At 36.2% G+C, this 21,148-nt stretch overlaps 1 protein-coding gene across 1 annotated transcript in view; it reads right to left on the bottom strand.

Moving 5' to 3' along the window:
• PLEKHA3 (pleckstrin homology domain containing A3) overlaps positions 1-21,148 on the bottom strand; it is a 610,832-nt gene that overhangs the window by 434,598 nt on the left and 155,086 nt on the right. Inside the window, exon 3 of the mRNA XM_044073717.1 lies at positions 20,413-20,568. Within this exon, the coding sequence (XP_043929652.1) occupies positions 20,413-20,568 (156 nt within the window). The remainder of the gene's footprint in view (positions 1-20,412; positions 20,569-21,148) is intronic.

Genomic DNA, 21,148 nt, shown 5'->3' with positions numbered 1-21,148 from the left:
TATATTGACATTATTAAGGTAGGCTGTCACTAGAGCAGGAACAGAATATAGAGGAGGAGGAGGAAGGATATAAGCAGAAATAATTCAGAAAAACAAGCAGAAAAAGTTCTGATAGTGGAGATGTTGAGATAACAGTAGATATGCAAGATGATTAGGTGGGTAAGGAGGGAGTATTAGTAAGATAGGATTACAGATATAGGTTAGTTGTAAGAGAAGAAGAGGGAATGAAAGACAGAGACAAGGAAAAGAAAGGTGAACAAAACAGGATGATGGACAGAAAGACAGGCAATGGAAGAGAAACAGAAAGAAAGGTGGGTTTAGTCAGGAAGCATAGCCACAAGGAGGTTAGGTGTTGTTTTAGGTTTGTTTGAAATGTGTGGTATTGTAGCCTTGTTCATAGAGTTCATAGATTTGCACTAGGCTAAATACCTTTGTGGGCCATTTTAAGCCTAGCCAATTACCCTATATGAGAATCAAACCCTGCACCTTGTGTCTGTAAGATGAACACCTTAACCATTATACCAACCTCCCACCCCTTTCAGGTGTTTCAGCTAATTGGCGATTCTGAATGCCCATGCCTTGTTTCGTCATTTTAATGGACAATTTCAGGCCAATATAGCCAATCCCCAATAGCTGTGAATAAGCATATTTTGGCCTTGCTGTGACATCATCAGCACAGCACAAGCAGTTTTAGAAAGGGTGAGATGGGGTTCCAGTGCTTAACAACACAAACTGAGTAAAGTGAGTCAGTTGTACTGTTATGAGATTTAGTCCTGGTTAGGAGAAACTTGATCTGTGAGCAGAGACTCCTAGGAGGAAGTAGTGTTTGAGGAAGTTTTGTAGTGATGAGCAGGTGTCGGGTTTATATATTACTTTGTGTGCATTAAGCATTTGGGAGTAGTAAGATAATTATCTAGTTCGAGCCCGTGAAGGTGCTTCAGTGCTAGGCAGTGGTGGGAATGGTTTGGTAGGTTGGATCTACGCTTAGCTATTTTATCGTAGCAGATCTCTAGTTTATTTTTCAAGGTGGAGTGAAGGTTAGTCAGGATGGGTGGTACACAGAAGAGTGAAGGGAAAAGATAAGATGCTACTAAAGCATTCCTATAGTCAGTGAGAAAAGGTTTGGTTCTGTAGAGGAAGCCTACATTTTGGTGAGTGTTACTGACGGCTTGAGTGTTGTCTTGATCATATTTTAAGTTATCAGTTAAGACACCGATAATCTTTGTGTTAGAAAATGTTTGGTAATTAAGAGGGAATAAATCATATTTTAAGTTATCAGTTAAGACACCAATAATCTTTGTGTTAGAAAATGTTTGGTAATTAGGAGGGAAGAAAGTGATAAAGATCTAAAAAATTTGTTTAAAAACATTTTAAAAGGAAGGGAAGCACCAACATCTTTGAAGAAAGCTGTAGTGGCTGCATTACCTAAGATCGATAAAGACCCATCAGACCCAGCTTCATACAGATCATTTTAAATTTTTAAACCATGATTATAAAGTGTTGTGTTTGTACTAATTAAGAGCATGGCAAAGGTGTTGCCAAAATTGATAGATATGGATCAGTTTGGTTTTGTGGAGGGCATACCTCTCAACCTCTTAGCTCAATAAATGCAGGCAAAGACAAAAATAATCGGAGAACAAAGGCCCAAAAACAGGGGCACATTTTACATATTGCTCTTATAAACTTAAAAAGTTGCTAGAGCAACAAATTTTACATCAGCATTCATCTTCGAAAGGAAAATCACACATTTTATAAGCAACATACAAAAACAATGAGACAAAAATATAGGCATTCTACAAATAATCTGGAAAGTTGAGAGGTATAGTGAAGGAGAGGCAAACATTTGACAACATTATTACAACAATGATGATACACAGGGAAGTAGAATGTAAGAAAACACTGCTGTTTGTAGGTCTTGATGCAGAGTAAGCCAGGAATTTATGAGCAAGGCAATGGAAGCATTTGCATTCCCAAATATAATAATAAGGCTAATTAGAGGGATATATGAAGGATCAGAGGGAATAATTAAAGTAGGTTAAGTTGTGTTTGAACAGAGGAACCAGGCAGGAGTGCCCTCTTTCTCCTTTATTTACTTTATATTTAGAACCACTGGCAAAGAAAATAGGGGACTCAGAAATGCATGGATATAACTGGTATGGCTTTATTTGCAGGTGATATTAATTTGTACCCAATAAATTCAGAGAAGGACATCTCAGTGCTGTGAAACAGTTTCAATTCTTTACACCATATAAAACTGATGAAGATAAAGCAAAGGCTATAGCAATAAACTGTGCACCCATGCACTAATTGTTTCAGTAATACCCACATTTATAGGGACACAGTATGATGAAGTATTTAGAAGTACAGATTAAAAAGGATTCTTTTATAGCAGCTAAGGATATGTGGGAAAAGACTAAGAAAAAGAGTTTACAAAAACTAAGAAAATGGAAGCTATTGTTTATATGGCTATGGATAGTACGACACAAACAGTGAAAACATTTTTAGTCCCTTTAATTTTATATTCTGGTCAGATGTATTTTTATCAAAAAAGGAGTAGTAGTTGTGGGCAATAATTAATAAAGAGTTGAATGAATTTATCGGGGGGGGGCAAAAGCAAGAGTGACACACTGTAAATACATCTCTCACATACCATATCAGTTAGAGAATTAACTGGTTGTCATTAAACATGAGACAATTTCTTCATTGCCTCAGGATGCCATTATCTACCAAGCCGGTAATGGAGACAGTAGGAAAGTTCATATTCATGGCAACTAACCCTTTTTTACTGATTAGACAGCTGGAGTGAGAATATCAATCACTGTCAGGAGTATCTGCTTTGCAACTATGGGGACAGTGCTTGTCACTGCAAACTAGTTATCCTGTGTGCAACTAGGTATTGGATAAATTTCAACTGTGCTTTTACAGGAAAAATGTCACTCAGGGTATCTGAGTCTATACAGAGCACTGCCAAACACTTGAGGGGAAACTAATAAATAGACCCTGAAAATTTAAAGATGAAGTATTTAGGTGGATATTCTGAAGTTAGAAACAAATCAAGCAGTACTTACTGAAAACAAAGAGTTACCCTGTCAAGAATGATAAAAAGAGGGGAGTCGCATGAATGGCTACTGCCTGGCTGCTACAACTACTGGTCTCAACAAAACTTCACTCTGTTGGGATACAATGCTCCTTTGCTTCCTTCTCTCACCAGAAGCAAAATGTTAGCAGCAATCCCAAGATGAGAAGCAGGTCACAGCCTGTTTAGTGATCCAAAGTCGTGTCCCAGATGATGCAAGGGTCTGTAGGCTTGTAGCCTTTTCCTGGTAGATGCTTTGAACAGCAACCAAACCAATCAGGAATGTTAAGCACAGATGCTCACTCTCCAAGTAGAAGCAGTCAGGAATCAATGCACTCTGCTCCTTCTCTCACCAGAATACAAGCACAGATTCCAAGCTGTCACCTAAAAAGCAGTTATTAGGCTTTCTGGTGATCAGCAGTCTCCAGGAAATGTCCCTGTACTTCTTCTCTCACCAGCAGAAAACAGAAGCACAAATTCCAAGATGACTACCGACAGGCAGAATGTGAGCTCACCAAAAACTGTTGGTCTTGAAAGAGATGTTTCAAGCTATCCTTATGTTTAGTCTTCTCTTTAGATTTAGACTTGTCAGATTCTCTACTCTTCTTCTCCTTAGCCGCTGGAGAGCTGGAGATGGAGGGAGATGGCGCAGCAGACAAAATCCCCTTAACTATCAACTTCTCTTTCCTCTGTTGAAGAGCCCTAGCGCTGAAAGAAGTGCAAACCGGGCAAGAAGTCTCCAAGTGCTCTACCCCCAGGCAGTAGACACATTTCTGTTGGGGGTCTTATGAAGGCAGCTTATGGTAACACTCCGAACATTTTTTAAAAGCTTGGGTCTCTGACGTATCATAATCTGTCGATAAGCTCTCTAGGTACACAACAATGACAAAGTAGTAAAAAAAAAACACTACCTCAATATTAGTAAATATTACTAAAGAGAATGTATAAATTCCAAAATGTCTAGTAACAGCCCAACTTATCTAAGCGTGTTACTAAGTTAAAATTTTTAACTAATTAACCAACTAACTACTGTACATGAAAAATATCTTAAAGAAAATAATTTAAACTTTAAGGGAAAGGAGCAGAAAAGGATATGAAGGGTTGGAAATCCAACACAAAAAATGGAGCCCTCAAAGAAGTATCTGAAATCTTCCATGGCAAACAAGATCTGAGGTGGAGCGTGGAGGATTATGGGTAGGGGAGGAGTCAGAGCTCCAGAGCAGTGTCTTCCTAGTCAGTGCCGAGGTTGGATCCTATCAGATCTGACAACCCACAGTTGATTTGGATGAAAAAAGGCAACACTGGATCCTGTCCATTTGCTTCTGCAAATTTTCTTAGAATTGGGTCTCTGTGACAAAGTGAGGATACAGACCATTCTGGTGTGGCACGCTGGATCTTCAGCCATTAACAGAATTGAAGTAACCATGAACTTACATATAGGGAGTAGAATTCCAGATGTGGCTTGCTGGAGGGGTGGAACAAGTAGAGTCCTAAAGGATCAATGGTGGAGACATTTCTCCAGTGAGGCCTGAGCATGGGTATCATATTTGTCACAGCAAAAATAAAGCAATAAAAATGGTTTTAGCCTTCTGAATACACTTTGCAATTAGGGGAAACCGAGAAAAAGTATAAAGGGGTTGTACAGGTCACCTTTGGATGCATGCCACTTGGAACATTTTCCTGACTGTGAAAATATACAAAATAAATTGATGCTGTTGTTGTTTATCAAGGAAGCAAACACAGCACATCAACACTTTCTCCAGTGATAGAACAACAACTACATAACAGCTGGACCAACAAACTATTTGTGTGGCAGCTGAAGACAATGGTTGAGTCTGTCCGCATGGAAGCTGACCTCCCCAGGAATGTGATTTGCCATTAGAATGGCAGCTAGCAGAAATAGCTCACACATCTTCTCAACAAAGGTGGGAACACACAGCTCCCTCTCATGTTTATACACCATCACATTACTGCAACATTGTTTGTGTGGATGGCAAATGCTCCTTTGAATAGGGAGTCCGGAAATGTTTGTAGGTTAAGAAGCACTACACTTATCTCTAGAATGTTGCTCTCCAATTTGGCCTCTAGCTATGACCACATAATTTTGTCCATATGGCCAAGACAATGTCTTTTCAACCTGCAGCCGAAGCAATCTTTTTTTTTTAAACAAGAAGCATCTTTATTAAATTACCACATATGATGCAGGCAATCACACTTTTATATAAATTAAAACAAACCATATGAATATACTTTTAGTTGCAAACATTATACATCACAAACCATACTGACATAATTTTAGTTGCAAACAAACATTTAAAATTTATAATTTATCCAGCCATTGTCGTTCAAACATTACATAGCTCATTCTAATCCTGCCTTCTTTTAAACCTTATTCCTCCTCTGCATGTATTGTTTCCACAATTTCCATTGTTTTCCTATGTAATCTGCCCCGACCCTTTTCTAAAGATCTTAATTCCAGTTGTTTTACCTCTGTTACTACATTCAGTACTTCTAGTACAGTTGGTTTAGACTTTGATTTCCATTTTTTAGTAATTGCTTTTTTGGTAGCCACCATAATTAGACTGAGCAAGGCCTTACTATGTTTAGGCAATTCCGATTCTGCATCATAGTTAAAATAAATAAATAAATAAATAAAAATAATAACTTCCTTAGTTACTCCAATTTACTCACCCAGTATCTCAGAGGGAACCTTTAGTCTGCCAACTCATTACACTCCTAAAATATGTTCCCAGTTACATCTTTCTTCCCCATCACACCTCCAACATTTGCGGTCTACCGGAGGAAAAAAAAATTGGAGTCTACTTTGGATATAAAAATACCTATGTAAACATTTCCAAGCAAAAATCCTACATCTTCTAGACTTTATTATATATTTGGGAGACATACATATACCTCCCTATTGTTTCGTTGTGAATTGCTTATCCATTCGCTCTTCCCAACCCTTTCTAACCTCATCTGATTGATTCTTATAGTTTTCATGTCATATTTTGTATACTCTACTAATTACTCCTTATTTAACAGCAGCATCTGTTCTAGATTCTACTAAAAGCTCTACCAGTGCTGGTCTTTCACTTAGGACTCTCCTATTTCTTTCTCTTTGTCTATACTCTGATATCAAATTTTGATAGGGAAAGCAATCTCTCGTCTGCAGTCCAAATAAATTCTTGGTCTCTTCTCATTCTAATACATTTCCCTTTTTAATTATTTGCTCCCAATACCTTGGTTCTTTTCCCAGTTTTCTCCAATAAATTCCAGTTCCATCTCGCCTATTGGCTGTATCCTTAACTGCAGCCATCTCTATAGGCAGGATCTCCCTTCTCCATTCCAATGTTGGCTTAGTTCTTAGAATACTCACTGCTACTTTAGGAATATAAATATTCTGCATAGTTATCGTTATTCTCCTTAAAGATCTGCATCCAAAATCCCAGTTGCTCCTTGTTTCTTGAGTTTCCCCCAATTCCTCATCACTCTTTCCACTTTGAATTATAGGTTTCTGCTTCTGCTATGTACAGGAGCCTTATGTAGCTCTGAAATACCCTTTCAAATCATGTAATCCAAACTGCCATGTTCTGTTGGAAGAATCAGCTTATCCCACTCGACTCTTGCCACCTTCCCCTCCCAGATAAAATCCTTCAGCTCTTTATTAATTGCTATCCACAACTTCTCTTCTGGTTGATACAAATATACCTGAGCTGTGTATAAAATTAAAAGCACTAGAAACATTTTAATTGTTTGTATCTTGCTATCCATATAACAGAGCTTCCAATTTCTCGATTTTTGTATTATCTTTTGTTTAGTCTCTTCCCGAATATCCTTAGCCATCCCAGAATCCCTTTTAATCCATACTCCTAGAAACTTCATTTTATTATGTCCCCATTAATATGGATATTGCTGAACCAACTAATTTTGTATCTCAAAAAAGATTTGAAACTGTCTAAAAATGTTCCACAACAGTGAAATGTCCTTTTCTAGTTTATCAGGTACAAAATAATATCTCCAAATAGAGCCAGCTTTTCTTGACTACCATGCAAATTAAATCCTTGAATTTCTGAGTCTCTTATTTTATTTGCCAATGGTTCTAAACATAATGCAAATAACAAAGAGGAAAAAGGAAACCCCTGTCTGGGTCCTCTGCTCAAACAGAAATTACCAGAGAGGAACCCAGCCACTTTAACATTCACCTTCAATTTCTCACATATCCTCCTAATCAACCTTATAACTTTATCAGGGAATTCAAATGATTCCATTGCCATGCTCATAAACTCTCAGCTTACTCTGTCAAATGCTTTCTCTCCATCAAAACCCACCAACAGTGGTATTTTTCAATGGTCTGTTAATGTTATCAAATGTTTGCCTCACCTCCATAAAACCACACTGATCCAGATTTAGCAATTGTGGCATCACCTCTGCAATTCTTTTAGCCATTACAGAGATAAACACTTTATAATCATGGTTTAGGATTAAAATGGGCCTGTATGAAGTGGATCCAATGGGTCTTTACCCTCTTTAGGTATTACAGTCATCACCACTTTCTTCCTGGATGTCAGTACTTCTCCTCCTCTTAAAATACTGTTAAACAAAACCTTCCAGATCTTTATCAGTTTTTTTCCCCTCCTAGCTTCCAAACTTCTGCAGGAATACCACCTGTTCCTGAGGACTTTCCTGTTGATTGGCTATACAACACCATTTTTACTTCATCTCCTCCTATCCTGTTAATAATTCAGCCTCATCTACCTCTAACCTTGGCATATTTATTACTTCCATAAACATTTCCATTTGCACCTTTTCTTGATTCTCTGCTTTATACAGACTTTCATAAAATTTCCAAAATACTTTCTAGTACCTCTACAAGATCTCTTTGTTATCTTCCTTGTTACAGGCTCCCTAAGCTTGGTGACATCCCTTTCTACTTTCTGTTGCCTGAGTCATTGTACAGAATGTTTTTGTGCTCTGGAGTTATCAAAAAACAGTAGCTTAACAGCAATCTTTATAAAATCACGCATATTATTGAGGTAACCCCTTATTTTCTGTTTAGCATTCTGCAAGTGCTCATCTTCTTGTTCTTTCAGAGTCCTTCTAGATAATTCTTCTTACTTCTTAACTATATCTCTCTTTCATTTCTTTTCACACTGTTTTTTAAACTACACATTAACTTTATTTCACTCACTAGCTATAGTTTCAGAAGAAATGTCTATCTCTTCTAATAACTCCCGAATAATTTCCAATTCCTTAAATTTCTCTCTTTTGAACAGATAGGTGGGAAAGCAACAGTGTCTCATTATTATTTCATTACTCTGTTTTTGTTTTTGTTATTATTGGCGCATGATCTGGAATAGTTATTGGATATGTATCAAAACTTTCAATTAAATTCAAATGTTCCTGTGAAATCTAAGTTCTACTTACCCTAGCCCAGATTTTGTATCTTGGGGAATAATATGTAAACTCACTCCGAAATCCTGCTGCTGAACTCGCATCTTCTATACCAAATATTGTCATAAATTTCTTGAAAAATCTACCCTCCTTTATTACATTTTCCCTTCTGGGCTCCCAGACACATCTTCACTGCTGCAAATCAAATTCCAGTCCCCACCTATAACTAATATTTCCTGCTGAAAGCTGATTATTTCTCCCAGAATTTTCTTAAGCTCCATTATAGCAGTTATAGGTGGAATATAAATACATGGCAGTGTAATGCTCCTCCCTTGCTAGTAACATAGTACTATAAATATACAATTATTATCTTTTTTATCCTCTTCCATTGCAACTGGAGCTCCTCTTGCAATTAAAATAAGCACTCCTCTTTTCCATTGTCCCAGGTATTCCACTGAATAACCATCCTGAAAATCTATCTTTATCAAATTCACACAATGAATTCCTTCCAAATGCTTCTCCTGTAGCATAGCTATCTGCACTCTACATTTTTTAATACAGTTCACTACTCTTTCTTTTTTGTGTGTGTATATACACACCTGTGAGATTATTAACATTTAAAGGTAATAAAGAAAGTGTCATTATGTTAAAAAAGTTATTATTCCCATATTTTACGTGCAACAGCTTTTTTGTTATGTATCTAGTTTCATCTTTTGTGTTACATGCATGCACTAATGTTTGGCAGGTCAATCTTTTATACAGTTGTTTTTTGTCATTTCCATTTGAGTAAATGTGACATCTTACAAAACTTTGTTTTATTGAAACCCTCAAAAACATCCCCAGTACACCCCTAAAACCTATTAACTTTATACTAACACACAAAACAAAGGACATCTTCTAATATTAAAGTTTTACTCTCCTAATAGGAACAAACATCTCAAACTGACAGCCACACTCAGAGATTTGGGTAAATCTAAAAGGAAGGTTATCCATGCTAAGAAACACGGTACAGCCTGCATTTCTACTAAGTGCTGTCTGGTTTTATCTTATCTTTATTGCTTTCCCAGATTGGGAAAACACTTGAATGATTTCAGAAAACATCATCTCCTAGCCATTGAAAGAAAGCCATTAAAAGAAAGAAGTATTCTGTTTTTATTGCTCTTTATCAGATGGTTTTCTTGGAGATGTGAGAACCAGATACAGAACAGCTTCTACAAGCATTTATTTAATTGCTAGAGGAAAGCTTATTATATTCAATGTTCTTTATTTATTTGCTTTCTTTTAAAACTTGTTAGTAGTTCAAGCCAGGGGCTTTAATCCAGTCATTCCCCCTAGGTAAGAATGAGGAAACACGCATCATTTTTCTTGCACCATGCTCTTTTGGCCAGACTTTTCTTCTTTTTTTTATATTGTAGTGCTTACATTTCTTAAAACTGAACAAGGAAAGACAGAAAAGAAGGGAAAAACAGGAGCACCCATTTACTTTAGTGTCCCCGTTACGCTTAAAACTAAGAAAAATTTACTTATAGCATACAAATTATAATTAGCATTATAAAAATGCTACTAAGAACAAATTTTTGTTTTACTTACAGTTAACTCCCTCTCCCTCCTCTTTCCCTCTCTGACGTGTTCTTCCAAACATTAATTACATGAAGTAGGGCAAATGCTTTAAAGATCTCTACAAGTTGTTTCACAAATATAATGTAATCCCACATTTACTTGTCAATTTCTGAGTTGCTGGTTTTATTCCTGTTTATCTCCAGCTCCCAAATCCAGGCTCTGCTTCATTTCTGATGTACTCTTGGTTCTTCTAGTCAGCTTTTGTGCTTTTTTCCATTTCTCAAGCATTTTCCAGCTGAGATTTTGCTATGTTTAGTACGATCTACAAGGACTGGAACAGACTAGCAAGGGGGTTACTAAGTAGCAATGATTCCACCTAAAGATGAAGCAGCAATGAGGCAGTTATCTAGATACAGAAAGTCCTTCATACCCTACAGCCTTTGCTTCACTGAAGCTACAGATATACTAATGGTGAACATCCTGAAGGCTAAGGTGAGGTCAAGCAGAAGAATATTGATAAAAGACTGGCTCCTACCTCAAACCACATGCACTCCTTGTCAATCTTTATGTGTAGAAAGGCATCCTGAAGGTGCAAATAACACATCCAGTCTATTTCTGACAGACAATGAAGGATCAACTTCACCATGACCATCTGAAAGGTATCTTTTAGAAACTGAATTAGGTCACTCTGGCTGAGAACAGACCTAATATACACCGTTTTCTGGGATGGTAAAAAAATACTCAAGTAAAAGCCTTGCTCCTCTTGGTCTGGCTTCTTGGATGGCTCAGTATTATAGAATACTTAAGACCTTGCTTCTCCTGTTAACTTTAGATGTGACATGACATCTGACAAGGGTAAGGGGTGGGGTCAGGAGAGTTATGAAACAGAACTGTATAACCTCTATATATTACAGCCCTTATTCACTTATTCGGTACGAAAGCCAGTCACCCCATCAAGTGGAGTGAGAGACATCCCCTAACTGTCTTCAAGGAGGGGCAGTCAGTCAAGGCCTCAGAGGTTAGACTGTTGCCCATCTAAAGGAAAACTGCAATCCTTCCTCCTGCTGCTGACTAACTCTGCGTCTGAGCTAGTAATCATTCAAGACATTCTCCCAACATCTTTAGTTCCTACCACATCAAGATGACACGGGCTCCACAGCATCCTCTGAAAGGTAAGTTGTAGGAGTCTGAAACTTGACTCCAACAGTGATCAAGCTTTTACCTTCTTCCATCATGTTCTCCAAGATACTGCAAAAAGAAAAGCCAAAATGTCTGGACCCTTCAAAGGGGAAATTCAAAAAAGTTATTTTAGCGACTAGCAACCTTCAGTTAAAAAGACCCAAGTGTGTTAGTGTAAGGCAATGCCTGTGCTCACAGCTCTGGCAGAACACTCAGCTGAGTTGTAAGCAAGTCTCCTGCTAAGGTACACAGTAGTAGTAGTAGCAGCCAGTTGTAAATGGGGTTTGTGCTTCAGCTTTACAGCTGGCAAATGATCCAAATTTTGTTGCATTTCCTCAGCTAATTCCTGGTAACATGGTATTGTGCAACGTATAGTTTACATGCCTCAGTGCTAATGGAGATGAGGTGTAAAAATACTTCCTAGCTCTGACCGTCAATCACAATTCCTTATCTTGTATGTGGGGCAACAGGACTCGTGTTTTCAGCCTTTTTAAGGGCTTCTACTGTCACAATTTAATCACAGGTTTTGATGCATCAGAATAACAAGGCAAACCTTTGTTGGCCTGGAGGACTCTAGTCAAATCTACATGGAACTGGTGTCACAACATCAGGATTGTCCTAAGCAACAGAGGTGGCCTGTTTCAACATCTTAACTACTGGATAAATCACCTGGGAAGATGCTTGATGGTCTAAACGGCCTCCCACAGGGTCTTCTTTGGGAAGAACGCTGTGTCTATGAGCCATCCTCTTGTTTTCTACATCATTTCGAAAAATGCCACCTAATTGGGTTGTTAGGGGAAGATCATTGTGATGTGTTGTGGGAAAATCCAATGGTGAATCTATGTACATCTTTTTGCATGTGCACTTATCAGTTTTTGAAAGGGACTGATCTGATGAACAGAAGGAAACATGCTGCTGGCCAGAGGATCTAGAAAGACTAAGTAGATGACCTTCAGTTCTCCTGCCCTGCTAAGTGAGAAGAGGCATAATGCTCAGGCAAAATGCTACTTGTGGACATAGTACAGGCTGAAGTTGAGGAAAATCAAGAGCTAGAAGGTGAACATACAAGTAAAAGAGGGCGTAATGACAATGTCAACTCTGAGGAAAATGAAAAGATTGAAGCAAAGGTCACTGGCAACCAACACCAGAAGGTCAAAGTCTCTGATATCAGAGCATCTGTATCAAGGATGCCAGTGCGGAGGTTGACATTGAATTACTAACCCTGGCATCAAGACCAACCAATCTGATGACCCCAGCATCACCAACATCAAAGGCAACACTAATGTTAAAGGTGCTGTCAACAATTAAGTAGCTGAAGCCAAAGGCTCCTGCTTGGAGGCCAAGAGCAAAACTAAATAAATTCAGGAATATTTCAACAATGATGCCAACATCCCACTGGTTGACTCCAGGCTTACCAAGGCTGGCGCATGAAGCAGACAGTGAGAAGAATCTAGAAGATCTTCTTAAAAAAGGGAATAAGCAGGAAAATTCCTCTGTCCTCCCTAGAACTGGAGTGGGATGAGGAAGTAGACATCTTTTCTAGAACCTCTGCAAAAGTTATTTGACAACTACTGAATAACTGTGGTAGTACAATGAGGCCTTGCTAAAGTCGGTCTAGATGTTGTTATTTCAGGACAAATCTTTATCTGTCAGTGAAATAGGAGATTTAACCAACTCTGCAAATGACTTTCCGATATCACCATGAGAAGCACTGTGGGAAATTGTAATTATCTTTGCAATGAGCTCATCCTTGATGTGCAGGCTTCATGCTCTAAAGTCAAGGTCAAAGCCCATAGCCTTGAAACTTCCTTCACAGTCAAACCATTACTAGGCCCAACTGACAGACAACTTTTGAGTTAAGTAAAAATGTAAGTTTAACTTTTTACTTCTCTCTTATGCTATTACATGTGCATGCCTTACAAGTATCACAGCAACAAGTATTATATATCCCTCTTTTTATGACAACAAAGAGGTTCTGTACGCATGCTCTGGATATGGAAATGGAGTTTTCTTATCATATTTACATTTTTGAAGGCTCTATTCATTTTTCAGCAATATACAGAACAAAATAAACCATTTTCAGAAAAGCTACACCTCAGTGACGACAGCATCTGAAATACAAATGCAATATTTTTTTTTAAAACCAACAGCACTACGAGAAAAAAACCCCAATAAAATTAAAGTGAAAAATCTGCACAGCAATGAAAACAAACTAAGCATGAGATGTGCAAAGCAATAACACAATCAACAAGAACAAAAAAAGGAAAACAGAAAACAGGGAATATAACAATATCCAAAGTGAAAGTTAGAAAACCTTAATAAATAAGTATATGAAGGGTCAGAAGCAACAATTAAGATGTCAAAATTCCTCTTTGGCAAGATGTGGTCAAAAAGAAGAGTCAGGAAGAGTTGATTTTTCACCACTATTTACTTTACATTTAGAGACATTAGCAATGCAAAGAAGAGATTCACAATTTTAAAGATTTAACTGCTATGAAAATCAAGAAAAGTTACCATCATTCGTCAAAGATATTATTTTGTACTTTATAAATCCAGAAAAGAACACTTCTGTCGTCACAGCTTCAAAGCTTGGGGATATAAAATAAATGAAGATAAAATAAATGATAGAACGGTAAACTATGTACCCACACATTAATTAGTTTAGTAATAGCCAAAGCAATGAGGTCATGATAAGTAAGTATTTAAGTGTATGGATTAAAAAAATCTGTTACAGTATCAAAAGATATCTGGGAAGAAACTAAACAAAAAATTATATAAAAACAGAAAATTGAAGCTCTTGATTACAGACAAGGATAGTTGAGATGCAATCAGTGAAAATGTTTTTAGTCCCTTTAGTCTTATATGCAGGTCAGGTGTATTTTTTTATCAACCAGGGAAGCTGTGGACAATAATTAAAGAACTGAAGGAATTTATTTGGGAGGGAAAGAGAGCAAGAGTTAAATGGGATAAACTGATTCCCAAAATAAACTGTAATCCAAACGAGCAGTCAAAAAGAGCCGAAGTTGATGTAAAACACAGTTTATTCAAACAAATGAACGCTGCTGATACCCAATTGTGTTTTCGTTACACTTCCTCAGATAATGCTAACCCACATCATTTTTTCATTTAAATACTGTGACATAATTAAAACCTCATTTACTATTGGACAAACCATTACATTCACGTAATGTCATGTATAAAAATGCAAATACATAATATAATCACCTGAAATTACTAATCTAAATAAAAATAAATATGAATATTATTTCATTTTATTTCATTTCATATCTACTGATTAATGAATTTATTAAAATAATTTTTAAAAATGTATTTTATAAACGTTACTAAAATTTTTTTAAAGTGCTATTTGGATGCTGTATTCACAAGTAGATCACTGCCCTCTAGTGGAAATATAAAAAGTGCCACCCCAAAATTGATTTTCACAATTTAGCCTTGATGGATCTTTACCCATAAGAACTTTGGATCCAAATAATGAATCAAATAAAAAAAGATTCGTTTATTTTGGATTACAACGGTGATTCAAATGTTATAAGAAGGGTAGTTACCCGTGAATGGGATAAATTTAACAAATCACTGACATTGCACCAGCAGTGGTGGGACATTTGCAGTTTACTTATAGACGAGACATGAATTTCAAAAATTGTTTTGAACATGGAGGTTCAAAGGGGTACATTAATACCCGTTCTAGATGGGGGACATATAAATGTGGGGCCTGCTCCCAATGTATGTACATTTTTAATGCCCCATCAATTGAGATTTCCAGTAGGAAAAGAGAAATTAAGAGTAAAGTCTATGCTAATTGTAACAGTAGTGGTCTGGTCTATTTAGCTACATGTAAGGAATGCGGTTCCTTTTACACTGGAAAAACGGAACGCAAACTTAGGACCAGGATTTATGAACACCATTATGAGATCAGCAAGGCCAATTCTAGGAATGCATTGTTTCGTCATAAGTTAACATGTCTACAAGCACGTTACCTATTTTTTGTTCTAGAAATTGTCCCGAAAGAAATTCGGGGGGGGCATGTGGGAGGCAAAATTGGAGTACCGAGAACTGTATTGGCAAATAATTTTGGAAGCCACCAAGGAACCCGGACTAAATGATATGTTGTCTATTACATCAGTTTTAAAGCTTAGATCTGCTAAATTGTGAAAATCAATTTTGGGGTGGCACTTTTATATTTCCACTAGAGGGCAGTGATCTACTTGTGAGTACAGCATCCAAATAGCACTTTAAAAAATTTTAGTAACATTTATAAAATACATTTTTTAAAAATGATTTTAATAAATTCATTAATCAGTAGATATGAAATGAAATAAAATTAAATAATATTCATATTTATTTTTATTTAGATTAGTAATTTCAGGTGATTATATTATGTATTTGCATTTTTATACATGACATTATGTGAATGTAATGGTTTGTCCAATAGTAAATGAGGTTTTAATTATGTCACAGTATTTAAATGAAAAAATGATGTGGGTTAGCATTATCTGAGAAAGTGTTATAACGAAAACGCAATTGTGTATCAGCAAGGTTCATTTGTTTGAATAAACTGTGTTTTACATCAACTTCGGCTCTTATTTGGCTGCCCGTTTGGATTGCAGTTTATTTTGGTAATATTTGGGGCCATTTCTTCATTTGTTATAAACTAATTCCCCCCACAGAACAAGGCAGTTTAGGTTACCAGACTTTAATGGGGCACTTTATACCTATGCAGTTAAGGCTGATGTGTGTGCGCGTGTGTGTACTCACTTTCCCTGAAACACCCAAATGTCAACATTCCAAACATGACCCTGTCAACACCAACAGTAGTATATTACTACGCATGCACCAAGAAACAAACTTGGTAAACTCGCACACATTCCCTGCTAACTATATATATTAACTCCAAGATCACACAATACTGGGGAAAGGGAATATTCCCATTCCTGAGAACTGTGTAATCTCATCAACCTGTTGACCATCTGTTTCATTGACCAAATACAGTTGACTAAACATATGTCAACCAGAAACAACTTAGACCAAAAACAGTGCACCCACATATTTCACACACATGCGCACATAAGCAGAAATGTATAAATCAAAGTGGAAAGGGATGATGACAAAATGGTGGGGCAAGGGGAGGAGGGTTCAAGAGATAAAGAGAGATTAGGGATTTGAATGTCAGTCCTAAAGAAGAATAACAACAGACATATGATTATTATTTTCATAAGAAGAAGAAAGTATTCTAAATTTTAAGCCTGTGTAGGAATGGAGAAAGGAGATTCCTTCCACTGGAAATACTTGCAACTAACAGCACAGAAAATAGGAACAGGGGGATAGAATTTACTGGAGGAAGTAAGCAAAGGAACCAAGGTATTGGGAGCAAATAACTTTGAAGGGAAAGGTAACAGAAGAGTAGGGTGAAGCTAAGGAGAAATCTGGACTGCAGGTTAGACTCTGTCTTCCTATCAGGTACTAACAACAGAGTATAGGAAAAGAGAAATTGATTGGGGAATGTTAAGTGAAAGCCAGCTTTGGTAGACTTTTTAGTGTCTGTAAAAGAAGATGCTTTTAAAAATGGGATACTTGGTCTGGTGTAAATATTTCATGATACTATAAGAATCAATCAGAGCAGTTAGTAAACATTAGGAAAAAAACAGAAAAGAGATTTACAAAGGAACAACAACAGAAACTTTGTAAGGTTCCCCCAAGTATGCAACAAAGTCCAGAAGGTTTAGAATTTTTACACAGATGTATATCCATAAGTACTTTTATTCCTTAAGTAGATTTCAGAAAAATTTTCTTCAGGTACATATCAAATGCTGGAGGTCTGATAGGGAAAAGAGAAACAATTGAGAACATGTTTTAGAATGTACTAAAAAAAATGCTGGATAAAGCATCATGAAACTGCCATCAATGAAACGCACCAACTAGCGCTTTCGTTCCTTTAATAATCCTTTTGGAACTTCATCAGAAAAAACATTTTATAATTAAAATAAGTCATTTAAATACCAAGTACGGCATAAAACCAATATACAAGGGTCAATCAGCCTACATTTCCTGCAATATAAGACTTTACAAATAAGCCATTTTCTTTCTTCTTTAAAACATTAAAATACTAAATAAACAACAATATTAATATATATTATTATAATAATTTTAATAATTTGCACTTCTAGCCCTTAATAAACATTTAATATTTATTGACTCATTTAAACCAGGGAAATGATCTTCCCTTAACAGAATCTGCCAATCCAACTCTTTGACTTCCAATTGAATTAAAAAAAAAAGATGATGAAAATAATGCCCTCAAACATGTTTCAAGATGCTGTGCTTTTAGAAAATTTCATTTTACAGTTTTAGAACAGATCAATGCTAACAGGTTTGTGAACTGATGTAATAACCAGTTGGAAGTCAAAGAGCTGGATTGGAGATTCTATGAAGGGCAGATCAACTCCCTGGTTTAAATGAGTCTATAAACATTAAATGTTTACTACGGGCTTGAAGTGTAAATTATTAAAATTATTATAATATATATTAATATCATATTTATTTAGTCTTTAGTATTTTAATGTTTTAAAGAAGAAAGAAAATGGCTTTCTTGTAAAGTTTTATATTGTAGGAAATGTAATCTGATTGGCCCTTGTATATTGGTTTGGCACCATACCTTGTATTTAAATGACTTATTTTAAGTTTATAATGTGTTTTCTGATGACGTTCCAAAAGGATTATTAAAGGAACGAAAGCGCTAGTTGGTGTGTTTCATTGATGGCAGTTTTGTGATGCTTTATCCAGTTTTTGTTTTTATTACGTTCATAGTTTTGTTTTTTATATTTTAGAATGTAATGGACTGACAGATTTTTCAAAATTGCCTAAAGAGTGTTTTGACGAAAATTTTAGGGAAACACATGGCTGAAAGTAAGGAAATTATTCTTTTCAGCTGGGATGTAGGATCCAAACTGTCTAAACATTGTAAGGCCTTACTAAGTTTAATGAGAATGTGATATTGGCAAGAAAAAAAAACAATTATTGGAAAATGGAAATTAAAATCTATACCCAAAGTAAAGAAAGTTATGCATACTGTAAAAGAGATAAAAGAACCAGGGATGTGATGATCAGAAAAGATGAGTAAATTTCAAATAAATAAATCGAATCGGTTGGAAACATGCAGTAAGAATAATGTTCAGAAAGAGGAGTATGGTTTAAGAGGAGGCAGAAATTGAGCAAATTATGTAATGTTGGAGTGAATGAAAACTGTTATATAGAAAACGTACATATATGGTGTGTGACAATAACAATACAGACGATTATGTTTTTTCTACTGACAAACTCATGCTGCAACTTAAAATATGATATAATAAAGATGTTAAAAAATTATTAGATGATCCTGCTACTAGGCACTATTCTGTGAAGAGGTCCACATATGGAGGAACAAGGTGCTGCTGCATATGTGCAATCAATATACAAATGTCCATACTTGAATTATTCTCTTAATGTTCCCCAAAATGTGTTCATAGGTAAGTAATTGGCTAGCTACCCTTGTGGACCATTTCAAGCCTAGCCAATTTCCCTTTTTGTTCTCAAAATAACTTATCCCATTTGGATACAGATTGGTCTTACCCACTCCATGGTCAATAATTATATATTATTCTTAATGAGATTATGTTAGTAAATCTAGAAGCCATGAACAAGAAAGGTTGAGACTAGTAAAGTAACTTATGAGACAAATAGAAGGGAAACAAGTGAAAAATGTTCACTAAAGAATAAAATGTACACATACAAATGTGCAGTGACAATAGAGCAGAATATGTTCATTCAGTATAGAACATAAAGTAAAATATAGTAGCCCAAATTATCTGTGCTGTCCATTGGCAATAGTACAACTCTCTAAAGAAATGAAGCATTGCTTCTGCTTTCTATTATAAACTAAAAAACAAATTACTGTATAAAAAAAGACAACTGCAGGCGAAGTGTTTACACACTGTAAGTATTAAATTAATAAAGAAAAATACTACATAAATGGTGAACTTCCCTCATTTAGAATTTGAAAACTCTTTTATATTAAAATGACTGTACAACAGAAAAGTATATGACTACCACCTCAGCAGCAGAGAATCACAAAATTCACATCTATGTAGTAACAGTGTGAGATACAGTGAAACAGTTGGATGTCCGAACCTCTGGTATCATTTTTAATAGATGGAAACATGCATTTTAAATTAAACAAGGAAGAAAAGAAAAGTATGATAGTGCAGTGCTGTGACCAGCATAACAGTCTGTAGTATGAAAAGAAACTGGAATTGGTGAATAGTCAGTATTTGCTAGTAGCCATGCAGAGCAGTGGGACATGTGCAGTGTTAAACAAATTACAGTGCAAAAAAAAATCAATATATATACGTGTAGATATATATATATATATATATATATATATGCGCACACACACACACACACCTACCTATGAACACACACACCAGTTTACTATTGTATTTGCAATTAAACAATTTAGAATCTGGGAATAATGAGACCAGAAGATAGTAAGCCACGAATATCAAAGACCACAGGAGCAAACAGCCAGACTTACCTCCCTTCTGGAACCAAGTCAATTTTTTCTGTGTCTGCTCAGGTCAGGAGATTAAATGTTTGACATTGTTTGCTCCTGCGGTCCTTGGCATTCTTGGCTTATGATGACCTGATATTGTTATTCATGGATTCGAAATTTTCAATCACAAATACAATAGTAAACCTTTACATCAGTAATCAAGCTGGGGGGGTCATAATACGACTCTTTTTGACTATGAATAATTTAATACCGTAAGTATTACATCTACTCAGCTTATCACTTAGAGACTTACGTGTAAAAAGCAAGAGGATGTTTATAAAATATATGGTCAAATTTCTGCTCAACTGCACTGCAAAAGTGTTTTGTAAAACACAGTCTGCTATGATTATAAGAATACAGTACAGTTTTCTTGCATACATTAGTCAAAATAATATACACAGCAAAATATTAACTACCAAGCAGTAGCAAATAGTAAGTAAAGCAAAATGTTTCTTTACAAAAAATCATACTGCACTTGGGATGGACCATCAGTGACAGATGTTACTTTTTACACATCAGACTATCCACTATCCCCTTTTTAATAAAGAGAAGCAAGTGTCTATTGCAGTCAAGTCATACAATCTGCTTGTACTGTACATACCTTTTTCTTTTTTTGTTCTAGTGTCAGTTAGACAGGCTTTGGAACTGCCAAGAGCAACAAGCCATCGCTGTCTTTCAGCCGCATTAACTGCTTTCACATAGAAATGCTGTTCTCCAGGAATTATTAGCTCCATTCTAGTATTATCTGCTGGATGAACTAATTTTTGAGAGGGAGAGAGAGAGAGAGAGAGAGAGAGAAACACGGTTATAAATCTGAACTACTGTAGCATGTTTAAAATATCCAAATCTAGAGTAACTAAATGCCACAAAAAATAAACCCTGTTCAAGAAATATTCCTTTAACTTCTTGAAAACAAAAACAAGTATCTACATCTCCACGTTACTGCTCTGCCTAGAACAGCTTTTTATTAGTAACTACCATAATGTAGTTAAGCACAGGCCTTCTTAGTCACATCTGTGGTCATAACTTACTGTCCTCCCCTAACAAAGAGCCCCCACCCTCTTACAATCCACAAAAATATGCAGTTAAATTCACTACTCTTGCATCACATAGTGAATTTCCAATTTCACTTACAGGTTCACAGGTTTGTGGGCAATTACTACGCTAGCTGCCCTTGTGAGCCATTTTAAGCCCAGGCAATTTCACTTATTTTACTCAAATTAACCTACCCCATTTGGCTATAGATAGGCCTTATCCATCCCATGCTTGATAATTATGTATTATCCCTAATGAGAATAACTGGGATCATACACACACACTCACGACCCGCGGTGGTG

This window comes from Protopterus annectens, chromosome 6.part0 (assembly GCF_019279795.1).
Source record: "Protopterus annectens isolate FY-2018-M chromosome 6.part0, PAN1.0, whole genome shotgun sequence".
NCBI classification, from domain to species: domain Eukaryota; kingdom Metazoa; phylum Chordata; order Ceratodontiformes; family Protopteridae; genus Protopterus; species Protopterus annectens.
The sequence above is the reverse complement of the archived record's forward strand: the minus strand, read 5'-3'. Positions and strand labels throughout refer to the sequence as shown.